At 32.9% G+C, this 21,055-nt stretch overlaps 1 protein-coding gene across 5 annotated transcripts in view; it reads right to left on the reverse strand.

Annotated features, from left to right (window-relative positions):
* Window positions 1-21,055, reverse strand: part of Rsrc1 (arginine and serine rich coiled-coil 1) — a 311,683-nt gene that overhangs the window by 82,561 nt on the left and 208,067 nt on the right. For all 5 annotated transcript variants that reach the window (XM_033759709.1, XM_033759708.1, XM_033759711.1 and 2 more), the window contains exon 6: window positions 19,331-19,382. In XM_033759709.1, coding sequence (XP_033615600.1) covers window positions 19,331-19,382 — 52 coding nt within the window. The remainder of the gene's footprint in view (window positions 1-19,330; window positions 19,383-21,055) is intronic.

The raw sequence follows: 21,055 nt of genomic DNA on the forward strand, positions 1-21,055 counted from the left end.
ATAAGAATATAGTCTTTACGGTTTTCACCTATAAAAGAAACACCATACAAGTCTATTTTAAAGATAACAAAAAATTACAGAAAAGCAGAAAATAAAGGCAAATCACCATTATCTATTCCCTCCTCATCATAGTTGAATATTAACAGGACTTTTTTTTCAATCCATGTTAAGATCATAATGTACAAGTACTGGTAAAAATAAATGCATGTATCATTCATTATTTATTTTTGTTTACTCATGTATTTTCCTTAATGATTCAATAGACAGCATCTTTCCCTTTTTAGCACATATACTACTTCTTTTTCTTTAAAGTCTGCAAAGCATTTTGCTCCATTTTTATGTATTCCTAAACAATATTGCTCAACTTCCTACATCTTTTCCTTGATGATGCAGAGCATCATTATGAGCATCAAAATTCAAGGAGAGTTTGGAATTTAAAGCAGTAACATCTTTAAAAGGATTGTATACAGAGATCTACCAGTAAGTAGACTCCTATGGCTTGTTTGAGATCTTTTGTCTGCTACTTATAATTTATTTATGTCTTCTTTGCCAAAAATTACTAGGCCTAACGTTAGCACTTTCTACTTTCTTTTTTTTAAATTTATTGTAAGTTATGACAGAGGTTTAAGATCCTATATCAAATGTAAGCAAGGCATCAAAATCAGTGAAGCAAAGGAAGAGTTATCTAACAAATAGTGACAAAATGATTTCCTCTTTAAAGGGGAATACGTCCTAAGCACTGACATTAAAGTCCAGCAAAATTCAAGAGCACAGGATACAATACTTCTAAAAATATAAAAACAGCAACAGAGAGAAATATTAAATCTTTATCTAAGAGTTGCATGAGGGAGAATTTGTGGAGAAAGGAATTTGGCCTGGCTTGTGTCATGAGCTCTTGGAAGGCCAGAATAACAGAAGTATCTATTATTCACAGAGGGCCTCTGAGATCACACTTGTTATGCTAGTGAGGTGACTCAGCGTGGGGACAGCCCACTCAATGGCAATAGTCAGAAGGTTGGCCATATCAAAAAGAACAATAGCTTGATTAGTGTTTGGGTTGTGGGCCAAGTGGGCCAACCTCTATGTAGATGGTGAGGATGGAGACTCATTTCAACCACATAGGCAATGAACCAATTACTCATGCCTACATAATAAAGCTTTGATGAAATCTCTGGTCTAAACACTGAAGCTTTGTTGACTTCCTAGACTGGAATTTACACTGGCTTTGGAAGTGTGACAGATCTTGAGGACTATGGCATATTTTGGGCCTCCCACAGCTCATCATACATCTCTTCCTTCTGCTGATCTAATTTATATCCTTTCCCTGAGTGAAAATTGTTAAAATCAAAATGGAGTCACTTCAACCATAGCAAAATAAAACTCAAAGATGATGAAGGGATAGCCTTCATACCCAATTCACTTGAAAACAAGATCCACCACAAAAGACTGTCAGAATGATAACCTTGCAAAAAAAACACTGAAATTTGTAGAAAGAATAATTTTATTTTTGTACCAGGGATAGAATTCAGAACCTTACACTTGTGAGGCAGGCAGCGGCACCACTAAGCTAAATCCCTAACCCACAAAGAATAATTTTGTGAGAACATCAGCCTAGCAACTGCCTGTTCAACCTTGGGCTGTACCCTCTTTGTTACTGATCCTTGTAGCAAAGGATTATCATTTTCAAAACAATGTATATAACCATCCTCATTTTACCTTTAAAAACCTTATCTTCTTCTATGTATGGTGGTGTTTGCCCATAATCCCAGCTTCTTATGAGGCTGAGGCAGCAGAATTAAAGTTCCAGCAAACTGGGGTAACATATGAGACCATATCTCAAACTAAAAATTTTGTAAAAGTTGGGGATATACCTCAATGGTAGAGCACTTGCCTAGCATGCACGAGACCCAGGGTTCAATCTCCAGCAATGGAAAACAAATAACCAAAAAATAAACAAAAACAAACCTGTCTTTTTTTCCCCTGGACTATGCCTATGATCTCGTCATAGTATGTATATTCTAGACTCTAATCTTGTGTTTATTTCCAAAGAAAGTATTTCTTTGAGATCTATTGTCTCTACTGTTATTTAGGTTGACACTAGCAATAACTATCTTTATAAGAATAATCACATTCAGCAATTCTGTGAGCCTTTTTGGTGAAGCATTATCAAAGGTGGTTTTGGAAACCCCTGGACTTGTAGATGGAATCAGAAGTTCTGGGAACACTTGGAAGTCTGGAGGACTGTGCCTTCAGCTTCACAGGATCTGGCTAACTCCTGGTAATATTTTAAGCTTATATGCAATGAAAGAACACTGCAAAGAACAAGAGTTTGTAAAAGATTAACACAGTTGCTAATATACAAAAAATTTAAGCCACATGTGCTAGCACATGCCTGTAATCCTAAAACTCTGGGACGCTGAGGCAAGGTCACAAATTCAAGCAAAGCCTTAGCAACTTAGTGATTAAGCAAGACCCTGTTTCAAAATAAAAAATAAAAAAGGGCTAGAGGTATAGCTCGATGTGAAGGCCCAAGTTTCGATCTCTAGTGCCACAAGAAAAAAATTTAATTCTATATGTCAAAAATTAGCAAGGAAGATTAAAACAAAACGATACCCTATGAGTGAATACATAGAACCATTATATAATACATAATGACACAAGTCAATATACCTAAAAATATACAAATCCATTAAAAATGTCTCAAACAATAAAGCCAATTCGTAAGCTAAGAGTTATTTAAATAAATATGTAGCAATTAAGTGAGGTGAACCTAAGTCTATTGTTTGTAATTTATTACATTTTGGATATAATACCTTTTTTATAAAATGAAGGTTTGTGGTAACCTCATGTCAAGCAATTCTGTTAGCACCATTTTTCTAACAGCATGTGCTCTCTTTGTTTCTCTGTTACATTTTAGTAATTCTTATAATACTTCAATTTCTTTTTTTATTATTATTATATCTGTTATGGTGATTTGTACTCATACATTTTTGATGTTATTGTTGGAATTTTTCTGAGGAACAATGAACACTCCCATATAAAACACTGAACTCAACAGATAAATGTTGTGTCTTCTAAATGCTCACCAACCAAGTATTCCTCCATCTCTTCTTTTCCTCGGGTTTCCCTATTCCCTGAGACACAGAAATATTAAAATTAGGCCAGTAAGTCACCCAACCATGGCCACTAAGGGTTTAATGAAAGGAAGAACCAACTCTCTCACTAAATAAAAAATTAAAGAAATTGAAAAACAATGAAACTTAATGAGGAAAGTATATTGAAAAATAAAATAGGCCAAGAGTCAGGCCTCAACAAACAGTTGGCCAAATGGTTAATGCAAAGAAAAAGTTTTGAAGGAAATTAAAAGTGCTATGCCAGTGAACACACACATGCTAAGAAAACAAAATAGCCTTAATATTTGGAGAAAGATTTCATGATCTGGATAGGAAATCAAACCAACCATACCATTGTCTAAACCAAAGCCTAACCCAGAGCAAGGTTCTAACTCTCTTCAGCTCTCTAAAGGCTCAGAGAGGTAAAAAGTGGCAGAACAAAGTTTGAACCTAGCAAACACTGGCTCACAAAGTCTAAGGAAAGAAGTCAACTTCATAACATAAAAGTACAAGGTTCTCCAGATACTTTTATCCATCGAGCTATCCAAAAGATCTAGCTAAGATAACTGATGAAGTTGTTTACACTAAATAACAGATTTTCAAGTGGAAAAAACAGCCTTATACAGTATTGCAAGAAGATTACATCTAGGACTTTACATAACTGTAAAAGTGGTGTGATGGATTGTTTATGTCTAGAGATGTCCCTCCTAAAGCCTCATGCAATCACAGGTGGGGCCTTTCAGAAGTTGCTTGATCTAGAGTGTGTGATGCTGGGATTAAGTGTGTGAGACTACTGAATTAGTCCAATGATTGGTTTGGTGTAGTTCTGGGTGTGAATAAAAGGTAGGCCCACCCTATGTGTTGTATGTTACCTACTCTAAGGGTGTACAGTCTGGATAGAATATAAGGGACAGAAAGAGAGCCGCTGTTCTCCCTTGCTGCTGCTTCCTTGCTAGTTTGCTGCCTTCTGCCCACCATGAACTATTTCTCCTCTACAATGCCCTCTGCCATGCAACCCTTCCTCAGAGCCAGCCAACTATAAACTGAAACCTCTACAAACTGTAGACCAAAATAAGCCTGCCCTCCTTTAACTTGGGAAGTTGGGTATTTTGACTCAGGAACAAGAAAAAGTAAGGCAAAAAGTCAATACCTTACTAAAAGTTTCAAAGCTAGGCTGACTTCTTCATTAAAATGCAGCTGGTAATTTCAAACTGAAGGCAATACTCACTTGTCATTCTGAAAGTTCTAGAGATCTCAAGAATAAATTTATTCTGCATGTGTTCTATAAGTGGAACAATAAAGTCTAGATAATAGCAGATCTGTTTATAACATTGTTCACTAAATATTTTAAGCCAACTGTTGAGACCTACTGCTCAGGGAAAAAAAAAAAATTACCTACTCACCCAAGAACACTGATGGAAATGTACAAGGCTAATGCTTTCATGCTTGTTAAAACAATACCCATTTTGTAGCCCATGGAGTAATTTCCATTTTTAAGTTATAATATTTAAGAAATGCCTTTGGCAATCTTATAGTTATCAATGACTATAAGATCTGAGCTAAACAAATTGAAAACCTCAGGCAAAGACTCATTTTAGACACTTTAAGAATATCTGTGACTCATGCAAGTAAATCAGAACACCAACATTATCAAGAATTTCAAAGAAGTGGATGGCAACCCTTATGAATGACTTTGAGAGGGTGAAGATGTCAGGGAAGGAAGTAAAAATGTGGTGGAAATAGCAAGAGAAGTAGAATTAGAGGTGGAGCATGAGAATATAACTGAATTACTGCAATGTCACAATAAAATTTGAATGTATGAGCTGTTTCCTATACATGAGCATAGAAAGTGGTTTCTTGAGACAGAATCAACTGCTAATTAAGTTCTGTGAACACTGTTGAAATGATAACAAAAGATTTAGAATATAATATAAACTTAGTTGATAAGGCACTAACAGTGTTTGTGAGGACTAATGCCAATTCTGAAAGAAGTTCCACTGTGGGTTGTGTAAAACTTTACGAAATAGTATTACATTCTAGAGTCAATTGCAGGAGCCTGGGATTTAGCTCAATGATGCTACCACCTGCCTCACAAGCGGAAGGTCCCAATTTCAATCCCCGGTACCAAAAAAAAAAGAGAGAGAGCCAAATGTAGCAAACTTTACTACTCTTATTTAAAGAAACTGTCAGTCACCCCAATCATCAGTTAACCACCAATGTGATCAGTCAGTAGCCACCAACCTTGGTTCAAGACCCTCCACCATCAAAAAAGATTAAAACTTGCTAAAAGCTCAGCTGACTGTTGGCAATTATTTTTTAGCAATACAGTATTTTTGTTACATTGGGTTTGAGACTATAATGGCACTGCACAATTAAAAGATCACAGCATAGTGGAAATATAAACTTTATGTGCACTGGGAAACCAAAAATTCTTGTGACTCTCTTTGCAGCAATATTTGCTTTATTGGGGTGACATGGAACTAAACCTGCAGTATCTCTGAAGCATGTCTGTAACTTTCATAATAAAAACAATAAAGAAAATGTCACTCACAATAGCATCAAAGGAATAAGCATCACAGAACATGTGCATGATGACAGGTTCAGACCATGCTTGAAAACCATGAAGGTAGACTTAATAGAATAAAAAGACACCCACATACTTGGATAGTATGCTTCAACAATCTCAAGATGTCTGTTTTCTCTAAATTCAATTGTGAATTTAACATATTTTCAATAAAAAATCAAGTGTTTTTATGGAGCTACATAAAAGAATACTAATGTTTGAAGGGAAATGCAATGCTTTTCCATGTAGAATATATATTATCTTGCTTATTAAAAAAGTTAGGTTCACCATGTGTAAAAGAGAACTGATTTCTGATATCCTATACACAGATTAACCTCATATAGGTATAGATTATTTTATAGCAAGGACAGTTTTCTTTACTTAATGTGGTCCCAAATCTCTCCTTGATATAGCAGCAGAAAATCTATTTTAAGATTATTAGTTAGAAAGAGGTCTCCATCAAGGCAACTCATAAAACACAATGGTGTAACAAAATAAAAATCAAAAGAGTATCTATTCTACACTGCAAACATTCAAGAGGTGACTGATGGGCTTAGTTTCTAATTTTTAAACTTTTCTTACAGAATTATGTATGTGATGAAAAGTTAAAAATTATATCAAGCCAAAAATGTAATTTTAAAGTAAAACTGACAGCATCTTGATTAATTTCTTCTTGATTCAAGGAGAAAGAAGTTCAAGTAACTCACTACTGTCCACTTGACAGATCCAAATATTTATTGTATTGTCTAACTCCATAAGCATATTTAACTTGAAAATATTTCACCAGGTCCATTAGATCCATCCTGAACATTTCTCTGAATTAGTTATTAAAAGTGTCTTAGACACAGAATAAATTTTAATCTTAAATTTAAAATAAAATACTACATTCTGGGTGAAATACTATTTCAAAATATACATGTTACTAAATTTGATAGCAATAATTCTGAAATGAGCTATTATATTCCCTCACAAAATAAAAGCACTAGCCAGGCATGGTGGCCTTTAATGCCTGTAGTGCCTGGTAGGAGGATTGCCATGAGTTTGAGGCCAACCTGGACTACATAGTGAGACTCTGTCTCAAAAAACAAGAACAAAAACCAAAACCAAAAAAACACAAGCACTAAATATTCAACAGGCGGTTTGGCATGGTGATGTATGTCTGTAATGCCAGCACTTGGGAGTTAGAGCCCAGCCTGGGCTAGTGAATTTGAGGGCAACCTGAACTACATAGTGAGACCCTGTTTCAAAAAAAAAAAAAAAAATCAATGAATCAATCAATATTCTACAGGTGTTTTAAACTTCAAAAAATGTCTTCAGGATGGTATTTTACCAGTAAAATGCCTGTATATCGACCTTTTAAAAAAATCTTCAAAATTACATGGATTGCATTCCAAACTAGATATTTACAAAAAAAAAATGTAAAAATATCTTAAAACTATAGACTCAAGACAAAAGTGATTAATAAAACAAAAAAGTGCTTTGTAAACGTGGAATTGTTACATAAGACATTATATCACCAAAAGTTGTTCAGAAAGCAGAACAAGTATCTGGTATCTGCTATAACTTAGAGGATATGATATTTTATATTTTGAAATATATGATATTTTGCTGAAACAAAAAGTATCATAATCAAAGCATTTTGAGGATAAGGTTATATTAATTAAAACATTATTTTAGCTCTTCCCTCCATGGGGAAGAGAAATGTTACAATTTGAGTTTTTCCAAGTTGATTGCTAAAACACTAACAATAATCTTCAGAGAGGTATAAAAGAGTACAGAGTGTTCATAAGAAAATATTCATAACATCTATGTTATAATGAAGTAGTTATTCAAAATCCACCAGGGAATGTAACCCATTTTCAAAGGAATAGACAATAGTAATCAACGTAGATATGGGTCAGATGTTAAAATAATTAACAGTAAAGAATGAAAGCTATTATAACTGTATTCAATAAGGCATGTGGAATACAATGAATCTCAAAATTAACTATGTCAACGTATAATAGAAATATATTTTAAAAGAACAAAATGTTAGAGCTTAAAAACAAAATATCAGCAATTTAAAATTCAATGAATAGAAATGGCAGTGAATATAAAAAAAAGTATCCAAACTAAAAACTTAAAGGAAAAACATTAGAAACAAAAACAGGAGAAGAATGAAAGGAAGAAATAACAAGTACACAGGCAGGGAGACCTTTATGGACCTGTGGGTAAGTATAAACAGGTGTAATATTTAAAATAGAAATGAGAATAGAGCAGATTTGAAGGATGTACAGCAAAAAGACTCCCCATATTTGAGAATACAAATTTGAAGACTGAATAAGTGAGGTCTACAAAAGAAAAAACATGGAAAATCATGCCTTGTTATAATAAAATTACTAAAAAACACAGAGAAAATATTGAAAACTGCCAAGAATCTACATACTATATACAATAAAACAGTGATTTCAATGGCCATCTGTTTCATCAGAAAAAAATAGTCACAAACAGTGAAAACAACCTTTAAAAGTGATGAAGAACAAGAATCTTGGAGGATGTGAACCTCGACCTAATTGACATTTATACAACACAATACCCAACAGCTGCAGAAAATAAATTTTTTCATAGGTGCACCCAATATCCTCACCAACACATAAGTTATCTTTGGCCAAACACAAATCAAGACACTTTAAATGGACTGAAATCACAGTGTACATGCTCCAAATTCCCTGTACAATCAATATGAAGTAACACGTATTTACAAAATTTAATCTGAAATAACTGGCAGGGGGGAAAAAAGAAGAAAAAAACCCATACAACAGATGAAATAACCAGATTTCAAAACACCAGACACAAACCTATGCAGGACCATGACTTCTAAGAAACAGAATTAAAAAAGAGATGTGCCCTACACTTTGCAGGGAAAAAGATCCCTGGCACAGAGCATAGCAGACTCAGATTTGAGGAGCTGGACCTACACATATGCATCAGAGACCAAGGTTTTGCGTATTTGCAAGGCAGATTGCTAGAGAGAGCTACAAAGAAAGACAACTCAGAGATATATTTAGAGTCTCTCTTCAAATACTGACTGGCAAATGCATTTGAGAAATTACCCAGGACAGGAAAATAGCCACCTGATCCCCAGTGACTAAAACAATAGCTGGTATGAAAATAAAACAATATATAAAAACATCAGATCTGAATGTCTGGGATGAGTTTTCTTTCCCAAAATAGGAATGTGGGCTGGGAGGAAACACATAAAGGAACAACCCATACTTAATCCCTGTCTCTTTTTATTTATCACACTTTATCTCTCTTCCTGTGTGAATCTATGTATAAACTCTAAATTCTACTTAATGATAGTCACTGTCAACTTGATGGATTAAGAAATGCTTTGTAGATTCATAAAGCACACTTTTGAGTGTGTCTGAGTAGGTCAGAGGCATGAATATGGCTACTTTATATGGTCCCCGGCCCATACCTCTCTGGCACTATTCCTCTGCTCCAAAACTGGCTGCCATCAAGTAAAGAACTTTCCACGTCCTCCTGTCATAATATTTTTGCCTTGGAGATAGCCCATCATGGAGCAGGCAAATCTTCTCAAACTATGAACCAAATTAAGCCTTTCTTTGTTTGAGTTATAGGTGTTGGGGATCAGATCTCTGTGACAGGAGAGCTGAATAATATAGAGAGTATATGAGCAAATCTTTGTATTCTCTGTATAAATACAACATGAAAAGTACAATACATAAAGGAAAAAACTGACAAGAATTTCTGCTGTAAAAAAATTTTTAAAAGAATGAAAAAATATCACAAACTGTAAAAAATATCTGCGTGTCTCACATGTGATTAAGAACTTTATCCAGAACATATATAAATCTTAAAACTCAGCAAACTAAAACAAACAACCAAAGATTTTTTTAACAGGCAAAGGTCTACAATGGCAAAGCAGCACATTGTGTCCAATATTTATCATAAAGGAAAAGCAGATTAAAACCACAAAGAAATATCTCTACATACCCACTGGAATGGCCAAAACAAACAAAATAAAACAAACAAAAACTAACAATATCCAGTAACAGCAAGGAGGTGGAAAAACTGGACTCCTTATTTATTCTTGTTGGAAGCATAAAATGGTTCAGACAGTTTGGATAACAGTAAGCAATAAGTCCTAAAAATTTACCCAAGAGAAACAAAAACTTATACTTACATAAAATCTTTCTGAGAATATTATAATGGCTTAAATCATAATTACTCAAACTACTTTTAATATCATTCTCCAACTATTTCATTCACACAGTGAAATGGTGCTTGGTCATAAAAGAGAAATAAAACACCAACGCATGCAATAATATGGATAAATTTCAAACACATTATGCTAAGTCTAATTCAGGATCAAATAATTTTATATTATATGATTCCATTTAAATGACAGACTGGGGAAGTCAAAATGTAGGAACCAGATTAGTGTTTCCAAGTATTAGGTGTATTGGAAGGGGTTCACAAAAAAGAAGGGAGGGTAGAATTGTACTACATCATAATTTTTAGGGCTGCTACTTAACTATCTGCTTTTGTCAAAAACTGAAGTATCACTAAAAGGGGGCATTGTACTGTACGTCATCATTAATTTAGCAAAGACAATGTTAAGAAAATAAATAGGCAAAGAATAGACGGGATGAAACTATAAAGTACACATCTATCTTATATTCAGAATGTATGAATAACTGTACAACTCAATAATATACAGAATTTAACAATGGGTAAATGATAGAGCAAGTACTTTATACAAGCATACAGATGACGTATTTGTATGCAAAGATGCTCAGCATGATTCATCATCACAGGATGGTACATTAAAGTCAAATGAAACAAAATGGCTAAAAGTAATTAGAAAAAACCAACACCACAAAATGATGTTTGATATGGAGCAAACACACTTTTATAGATTGCATGTGGAAATACATAATAATACAGCCTATTTCAAAAACAGTTTAGCAGTTTCCTATGAAGTTAAAACTATTCTTACTATACAAAGCCAAATCCATTCCTGGTCCTGCACAATCCCATCCCCAGATATTTAGGTAAGAAAAATGAAAATATATGTCCCAACAAACATGTGCTTAAATATTTTTGTAAGTTTTAGGTCATTAAAAAAATAAAATGAAATCAACCGACCTGTGCATCATTGAATGAATAAACAAACTGGTAATGCCAAGCAAGGAAATACTAGTCAGCAATGAAAACAACTGATGTTAATAACAAACAAGGTGGGCAAATCTGAACAGCATCATTCCAAGTGATTACCTGCTGAAATGATTCCATTTACAAGGTATCCTAAAAATGGCAAAACAGTAATGACATAAAGCCAGATCAGTGGTTGCTAAGGTCCCAGAATGAGGAGAGAAAATTCAAAGAAGTACAAAGGAACTTTCTGGAAAGATATAAATGTTCTTTATCAAACAAATTGGTCTAGTTACATAGCTATATATATTTATCAAAATTCACTGAATTTTTGGCCAGGGATTTAGCTCAGTGGTGCTGCATCTGCCTTGCAAGTGCAAGGTCCTGATTTCCACCCCTGGTAACGCAAAAAACAAAAACAAAAAAAAAATTTTGAATTTTATGTTAAATACTGAAGAATTTTATCAGTTTAAAACCTCTTCTAGACCCCTTCACCTCCTCTTACTACACAATAATCAGAGAAAAGACAAACCAAAAGCAGTATTTAATTAAGAACTCTAAATCCAGCTATCTAGAAATGACAGCCAATGTTAGCACCTTGATATTTTTAAAAATAAATATTAACCTTTGATCAATACTAAAAGAGGATCAAATTCATTATACTGTTTAGGGTCTTCTTAAAAATCCTAAAATATATAAAAAATATATTAACATTTGTATTTATCCATCATGCACATTTTAAATGAAAGATTAAAAAGTCAAGTTACATATTTCCACAGTTATCAATGAAAACCAAAATTTACTTTATAATGCCTGTCTGTTGTCATAAATTATTTGAATATTTGTAAGACTTTTAATTTATAACTCAAGTTGATTCATAGGTTTTAAATCTATTAATTCTATATCTAAGAAATATATTTTCTAATTTTATTATGAAAATCGAATTCAAAGAATCCTCTATAAATACAGGAAAACTCTTAACTTGTATGAGATGACAGGACAACTAAAAATATTTTTAAAAGTTAACACTAAATAAACATTAATAAAAGAATTTTTTAGAAGAGAGGAAGGATTACTTGTTGCCATCAGCTCTTTCTAGATCTAGGGGAAGATGCTGTACTCACACACAAAAAAGGACACTCTATTTAAACAGTTTTTTTATTATTATTATGAAAGAAAAAAGAAACTCCAGGGTCTAAAATGTAATGAGTGATCCTATTAGTTCCACCAGACTAAAATCATACAGTCTACGTATGTGGTCTTTTCAGCCACATCTGTCATGAACCATTTTTACATCACAAAATGCAAAATACTGAGCACTGATTTACTAGATGGGACTTGGGAAACTATTCATCATTTGATTTCCCTCTAAAAGAAAAACTGGCTCAAAGGACAATGGTGACAGTTCACTCTTTGCAATGTGTGCTTAGAACTTCTATGCATTTTAGAATCTAATTCTACTATAATCTGAGCAATAAAAAGAAAATAATAATAAACATGGAATAGAAAAATTGAACCTCAATCATGATTTTCGTAAACTCTAAATATTTTGTTTGGCTAGGAAACACAGATCATTTATTTTAAAATATAGGAAAATGTATACAAAGTACTTATTGGGCATATAGTACATGCTCAATAAAAGGCACTCAGTTCAAATACTTTATGAATAACATTTTAATTCAGTAGTTTATAAATTATTTTTATATTCTTTTCAAAGGCTCCATTACACAAAAAAATTTTTGCTTAATATAAAATGTAAAGTGTAAAGTTTTGAATTTAGTATTTCTTTGATTTATTTGAAATCTATACTTAATTACTTTTTAGCAAATTTGTTTCTTCAATGTCATTTTACTCTTATCCAAATAACAGACCTATAATTTTCCTATAAGATGTTGGCTACCAGTTCAAATTTTTTAAAGGTTTAAAATTTTAAAATATTAAAAGGAATGAATTCTAAAAAAACTTACCTCCAAAACTCCATATTAAATTATATGCAATAACTAAATTAATCAAAAAAGATATGTGCATTTGATACATAAACAAGCATCCAAATCTCACATATTTGTCAGTCTTTCAGTAATGAAGCTGGGGAAAATAAATTCACAGATACTCCACTGAATTGGCAACTTATGTAAGTGACAGAAGCCCTTCTAAATCCTCTGTTTACACTGGGGATTAGTGGAGTAGATTCTGAGTTGCACGCTGAACAGTCCATGGTCAAGGGAACCTGCTCCCTGTCAGCCCGTAGGGCATAAGGACAAAGCATGGTCCTGGTAGGAAGTGACCCATAAACATATTCCTACCCAGGATTTATACAAAGCCAGTCTGCCTCACAGAAACTCCATATGACCATTAACTGGCCTGCAAGGCCTGCCAGGAGGCCTAATTACAGGTCTACAGAGCCCAATAACAAAAGCTGAAGGGCTTTAGCCTAGGGATGATCTTCTTTATACTGACTTGAGAGAGTCCATATAGAGGACCCAAAAGAAAGAGGTTTAGCTTTAAAATTCTCCCCTGAGATCCAGCATTGTACTCAAGTCTAGAAAGCCCACATGCAACATACTTCAGCTGAGCTTAAACATACCACCCTCTCCAAATTAACATTCAACTACTGTCTGCTTAACATCTGCTCAAACACGGCAAGTTGCTGTGATATTGTTAGACTCCAACTGATAGCTTTCTTCTTACTAAATATTATTAGTGGTAAATAATAGGCATTCAAATATAAATGTGTAACTCATGCTAAAAAAAAGTTATACTTTCAAAAAGCAAGTTGCATAGTGATTCTCATTAAGAAGCACAGATTTTAGACTTTCTGATTAACACAAAGCCAAAAATCATATCCACTGTTGAAAAGTAGAAGTTAAATTAATATTATCAATTTGGGTTTGCATTAAAGCTACTCAACTTTATGTAGAATTTCTAAAATTTGTAAAAAGCCATTCTGGTGATGCCATGAAAACTGACTCCTACTAGCTTTCATTTACATAATGCTGCTATGTGCTAGATACTATTCAAAGACTTTATTATTTAGTTCTCATAAAAACCCTGTAAGTACATCTTACTATTTTTAAATGAACAACTGAAGTTCAGTAGACTTTTACAACTCTGCTGCGGTTTTATTTGTAAACAGTGAACTTAGGAATGGCAACTAGGACATCTGACTTGAGAAAAAACATATTACAGTAATACCTTTTAGTGTTAGGGAAATAGCTAGGTGGTAGAGTGCTTGTCTAGCACGTGTGAGGCCCCAGACACCTTTCACACTAATTACTAAAATGTACTTCCTATCTAGTTTGTAGCATGTACTTTGTAACTGCACAACTGTTTAACAATCCATTCCTTACACACTATTACATCTCCACTGAGCAGGTGAAAAAATTAAAGGATAGTAAAGATGAAGGGATCTGTCCAAAATCTACAAAATTAATTAGTGCAGCCAGATATAAACCCAGACTACCAACACATAAGGCAAAACCTACATGGGAAAAAATGTAAAAACTATTCATTTATATGAAACAGAAATTAATTTTTCAGTCGCTTGTTCCATTTGTTGGGGGGGAGCTGCCCTAAGATAAAAGTCTTTCTCACAATAAATCAGTCTATTTCTCAGAGTCACAGATCAGGAGTTTGAAAACATACTGAGCAAAACTACTGTCAGGTATAAATCAGGGTATAGCAGAGTAGTTTTCTATGGCCTGGGTAACAGTATATTATCAAAGCAATCTCATTTGTAATTCTTAAAGTCATAAAGACTTAATGCTAGAATGGACTTTAGCTAAGAGTTGAGGCTTCTTAGATTATATGGCTATGAAGAAAAAGGATTAGGTCTTGCCTTCAAGGTACTTAATGGGTAACTGAGAAAATAAAACCTCAATTTAACATGCTGCAAAAGAATTGGGATAGAATGAAGTATTCATAGTATATTCTCTCATGCAGCATACATGTGCATATAACTAATCAGTTTTTACAATTCTTAGCCAGCTTCTATCTAAGAAAGAGTAATGAAATGCATGCCCATAGTTACATTTAAGACAAAGCATAAGTGATCATAAAACATTACCCTAGATTTTTAAAGGTGGAAAATTAGCTATTACATAATTTTCACTCTATGAACACTCTACATAGTTAGGAAAAAACATCTTTTCAGAATGAAATTTTAATCTTTTTACATCATCAGTTTTTAAAAGCTTATTTCAGAATCAAAGATTTATGTAAAGATAGACATTGTTGTATTGTAAGGTAAGTGCAGAACTAAACTTAACAAAATAAAGTATGTGTTTCATAATATTTTTCATATTGTATTTCTGTCTAACATAACTAAAAAAGATTTCAACGATGAACAGAAATGACATGAGTCAGAAATCAGTGAATTTGTATCCTGGTTTTGTCACTGATTAGCTATGTAATCTTTTAAAAGTCATTTACGTTTTCAGGACATTTGTAAAGCAGAGGTAATTAGCTCTCTGTGCAGTGTTGTGAATCACAGGATAAAAGATTTTTGAAAGTGCTTTGAAAACTTTTAGATGTAATACAAAACTGTAGATATTATTCAGAAAATGAAATACTAGTACCCAGAGATTTTAAGATAAGCTGTTTTACAGTACATGAACAAAAAGAAACTTCAATTTTTCTTATGATATTAGAAATATAATTTTAAAGGTTACATGTATCAATAATTCTATTAAAAGTAAAATTTTAAGGAGACACTAGAGAAGATTTTGTATTAAAATTATATAAATAGTATTTTCTTCTACTGCTTATTAAAGTATTTGTCCTTTGGAAAAGTTTCTTCTCCAAATTTTTCTTCAGACTTATGAATATACCTGACATAAAATGATAGTGTACTTTTTGCAGAAATCCCAGATAATATTTGGATTGGTGCTATCCAGTCATTAACAATGAGTGCAAAAGTGATACAGACGAGTCCTTACCAAACCTATTAGCTTCCTTCTTACTCCTTTATAGTAATATCTTCATATTGGCTTTCTTGTCATCATTAATGTTTAAGTGCAGAGTCAGCTCACCAAACCATTTTCCATAGTGACTGAACCATTTTATGAACAAAATTATTCCCTATTGTCTAAGCTAGATCATGTCACACATTTAAGTTTTTAGTATTTATGGTTTGGTGATTTTGCAAAAAAAATTAAATATAAAATTATCAAATGAGTCCACAATTATTCCCCTAAATATGCACCACACAGAACGTGCAAAAAGGTATTCAAACAAATAGATGGACATGTACATCCATGGTAACACTATTCATGATACTCAAAAGGTAGAAACAGCCTAAGTTTCCATTCATGAAAAAGAGGATAATCAAGCTATGTATGGCATATGATATCATTTATCAGCCACAGACAGGAGACAAATGACTGACACGCTACAATCTGAATACATTCCAACAAGACTAAATGAAAGGGCCAGTGATGCAGCTCAGCGGTTCTGCTGCCTGCCTTGCACACAAGAGCAAGGACTACAATTCGGCCTTACCAAGACTAAATGAGAGGGACCAGGAGAGGGAAGGAGGAGGAAGAGGAGAGGAAGGAATGACAATCGGAAAGACAAGAAAAAGATACATGAAAATGACTTCAAAATCGGAATAATTAAGTATGGGGGAATTACTGCCTATAAAGGAATATTAAAATTTCAAAGTTTTTCAAAGTTTCAAGTTTTAAAAGTATAATTATGTGACAGTTTTGTGCTTCTGAAATGTGATCATAACACACACATAAAGTCTCAGACTTCAAATGTACCATGCAAGTACATTTTCTTAAATGTTACTTTGCTCACATGTCTTTCAAAAATATATCTCTAATATTCATGGCTGAGTGTTCTAAATACAATTTAATTCCAAATTGATGGTATTATTGATGTTCACCAATATAATCATAACAATGCCATAGTTAAACATAAAACTGTCTAATGGGACTCATGCTAGAGTAAAAGACAAAGTATAATCAGTAGAATTTCTAAATAGGAATACCTCCTAAGTTATGGCAACTATAAGGCTAAAAATAAACATGGCCTAAAGAATATAAATTAGGGGATACTGTACTACTCATTTTTCAAGTTCAAAAGTTCAGGGTATTTGCCTTGGAAATTTAAGCGAACTCAAATGTAACAAAAGATGCTGCCAGATCTTCTTATCCCCTTATTTCAGTTTTAGAATGAGGCTAGACTAACGTTACGTCTAACCATGCTGGACGCACACTGTTCTCATCTTTTCTCCCCTTTATTTTGTTTCTATGTTTATTTATAATGAATTTAGAGAAAACAGAAAAATAGAACCTAGAAACTGAGTTCTATAGTTGAGCTCGATCTCTATATTCTATGTGTCCCACCCTGACCATCCATTTGCTTTCCCTTTCCAAGACAATGAGTTCTCATAAAAATAACCTGGCGGTTTTTCAAAGGGGTATAATATATTACATCATATTTAAAACAATATATGCATGGAAAAGTATCAAAAAGCACAGTCTGGTAAAAATAATTACAGAACTAGTGGAAATGAAAAGTAACAATGTTTTCATGAAACAATTTAGTACAAATGTATAAAAGGCTTTCAAAATATTAATGCTCACTAACCTCATAAACTCATTTCTATAGCAATCAATGCCAAAAAAATAATCTAAAATAGGGAATGCACAATATATAAGATGTTCATTATATTGATACTGGTGAGAAAAAAATTGTAGAGGTGAATGTTTAACAAGTTAAATGACTAAACAATGCTACCCATTTTAACGAAATTTATCCTTTGTTATCAAGGCCAAAGTAAGTTTTTAATTTGAAAACTGTCATAAGTTTTTTGGTTTTTTGGGGGTATTGGGGATGGAACTCTGGACCTTGCACTTGCAAGGAAAGCAGCGGAACCACTGAGATAAATCCTAGGCCCCGAAAACTGTCATAAGTTTGAATGTCAAATTTTGAACCTACTCTTTACCCTTGCTAAAATTTAGAATGCTAAATTTTAAAAAACAACAAGGGATGACAACTAGAAGAGATATAAGAAAGCTACGTATTCTGACGTTTGACTTAGACTTATTTTATAATGTTTCAAAGTCATATTAAAAGAATGAAAACTATAAAACTGAAATAAAATTATTTAAATTGTATTAAGGGAAACAAATATCTCCTGGACTAGGCAACATAAACGTTTTCTTTAAAGAGTTAGTTTGTTAATGTTCAAATTATGAACGAGAAATATTTTTTCAATGCAAAATGCTACTGAAGAATGAATGCAAATTATGTAAATGAGAATCATATAGCTTTTAAGCATGTTCAATTTGAGTTAAAATATGAAAAATTCAATGCCAAGCAAAATTTTAATAAATCATTTTCTATGCAATTAAAAAATGAAATGAATAAGTGATATTTAAAGCCATATTGAAGATTTACAAAGATTCAAAGTAACAATTAAAATACATATCACTTTTTACACCTCCATGGTAATTTACTTATATTAGTGGTTCAAGAAAGTAGTATAGATCATTCATACTGGTGTTCCCAATCCTTTGATTATGAATACTTTGTTCTTTATAAAGAACTAATGCTAGAGATCCTTGAATCAATAGGCACACAAGTACTTCTCAACAGACACTATCAGTTGATGGTCTCAAATTACCTTTGAGGTTAAAACAGAATCTCATTTTTTTCCAGCCAAAAATTATCCCTTTGTGAATCTTCAAAAGTGGATAATTTTAAGAAATATGTCCTATTCCTGACAACTTATTTATTTGAATAAATTACATATATTTTTAAAGCACATTAAGATTTAAAGCACATAAAGTAAAATATCAGTATTTTTAAAAATTTTGGATCTTAGACATTTTTTAACAGGTAAATTGATGCCTACATGAAAATGAACATATCTAAAATCAAAGACATACCATTATTATACCTCTACAAAATAAAACCTATAGCATTTTAAGATTAGGTGGTATGAGGGCTGAGGATTTAGCTTAGTGGTACTACACATGCCTCTCAAGCACAAGGTCTGTAGAACATATACCCCAAAGAGTTAGTCCAAAATAACTGAAGGAATTATTATTGATTATTGACACTGACTTCACTTCCTCTAAAACAAGGAAAACCTTAACCTCATTATTATACCTTCTACAGAAAAAAAAACATGATTTACAGTCTTAAATACAAAATGTAAAACTATAAGAAAACATAGAAGAAAATCATGTAGGTTGAGTAAAAAAATACACACCACCAAAAGCACAGCCATTAAAGATACAATCACTAAATTTGACTTCATCAAACAAAAATTAAAAATATACACAAATTTATCAATAAAAGTACAAAGAATGATCACTTAGCATATACTACAGTAATATATATTTCAGGTAATACATGATATCATCCATATCTTACACATTTTTGAGGATTAATAAAAATAGGAATATTTTCTTTGACTCACCTATAGGTGTGCTACAAGCCTAGGATTCACTTTTTCACTTAATAAAAGCATATCAACACTTACCAGCAGCTTCAAGAACTAGCTGTAGTCTGGCTTTGGCCTGTTCAGCTGGTGGCTAAAATTCAATCATAAAACATTTATAGGTCAGTTCTAATAAGCAGAGCTTTAAATAATTATATGTGCTACTGAAGCAAGCACTGGAGCTTTAAATTAATGCACTGTTATGTATGAAAAATTTAGAGAACGTTAGCACAATCAACATTAATAACCATTTAACCTTAAAATTCAATCACAGTAGTACTAACAATCTACTGCTAACCATTGTCAAATCACATTTTTCATCAAATAAGATTAAAGAATGAAGCTCCTTCTTTTCTCCCTCTCCCTCTCCCCTGTCCCCTCTCCCCTGTCCCCGGTCCTTCTTTCCTTTGGTACTGGGGACCGAACTCTGGGATCTTGTGCTTGTGTGGCAGGAGGCAGAACCACTGAGCTAAAACCCTGGATTTGAAATTCTTTTCTTTAATGAAAGAGTTTATTTTCTATACATTATTCCAACCAGTAACAACATAAATAACTGCTGATTTAATAATAAAGCTAACATTACAACTAATGACACATTCTCAAGTAATTATTTTCCTTTGTATGTGGAAAAATGTGAGTGATTGCTAGAATTGAAATACAGTAGCAACTTGAAGTCTCTTAACTCAGGTAAGGCACACCCTAAAACCAAATAAAAATTTCTGCTTTTTTAACTGAATTTGAAAGGAGCTATGGTGAAGAAGATAGGATAAAATGTAACTCACATTTTTTACTTTCCACTAATGGTCCTAAAATTGTTCTCTCAGTGAGCCTTCATTCAATATGGTTTAAAAGATTGAAACTAAACTATTTCCTACCAAAAACTTCATTCTGACATTTTCAGATGATGTATCATTAATGGTATCCAAACTATAACATTGTATCAAGGTTATCACTTTTCTAAAAGGTCTGTCAAAAACAGACCTCTTTAAGTCTCAAAAGCTAAGGCTATTTATTATATATTTTTAAAGATGCCAGCAAGAAACTAGATAAATAACCTAAATAAACTAAACAACATAAAAATAATTTCAGAATTAACATGAAATATATTTGAATATTTTGCTATTTGTAAAAAATGTCTGATTGAAAAACTTGAACACAGAAAAAATAAGCTGTGTTCAGAAGAGATTTAAAAATCTGAACGGTATTTTCCAAGAAATCTGTAAGAAATAAGATGAGAGTGGCAGATGAGATAAGTCAGAAGACAGTGAGAGCCTTTCATATACAGAACAGAGGTTAACAAACTATAGCCCTGGCCCAGCAGCCTGGTGTATTGAAACTTACCCTTGGTCTTTGTTTACATATTGTCTATGGCATCTTTTAAACTCAACTCAAGAATAGAGTATTGGCAGCAGGAATCTTATAATCAACAAAGTCTAAAATAACCACTACTACCTGAGTCTTTAAGAAAAAGCTTGTCAGGGGATGGGGATTTGGCTCAGTGGTTCCGCCACCTGCCTTGCAAGTGCCAAGAACCCAAGTTTGATCTCCTGTACCAAAAAAGCAAAAGAAAAAGAAAAAGTTTGTCAATCTGTGACACAGAAGATGAAGATTTTAAAGAGAAGGATGATCTGATCTGCACTTTGATATATCATTCCAGCAATATGTCTGAGGATGAACTAAAAGGAATTTGACTAGCGGCAAAGAGATCAGGTAGAGGGCAATTAAACAGGTCCAAATGAGATGATGGAGGCCTAAGGTATGGTAGAA

The sequence above is a fragment of the Fukomys damarensis genome, unplaced genomic scaffold (assembly GCF_012274545.1).
Source record: "Fukomys damarensis isolate Sample0158 unplaced genomic scaffold, DMR_v1.0_HiC HiC_scaffold_37, whole genome shotgun sequence".
Lineage (NCBI taxonomy): Eukaryota > Metazoa > Chordata > Mammalia > Rodentia > Bathyergidae > Fukomys > Fukomys damarensis.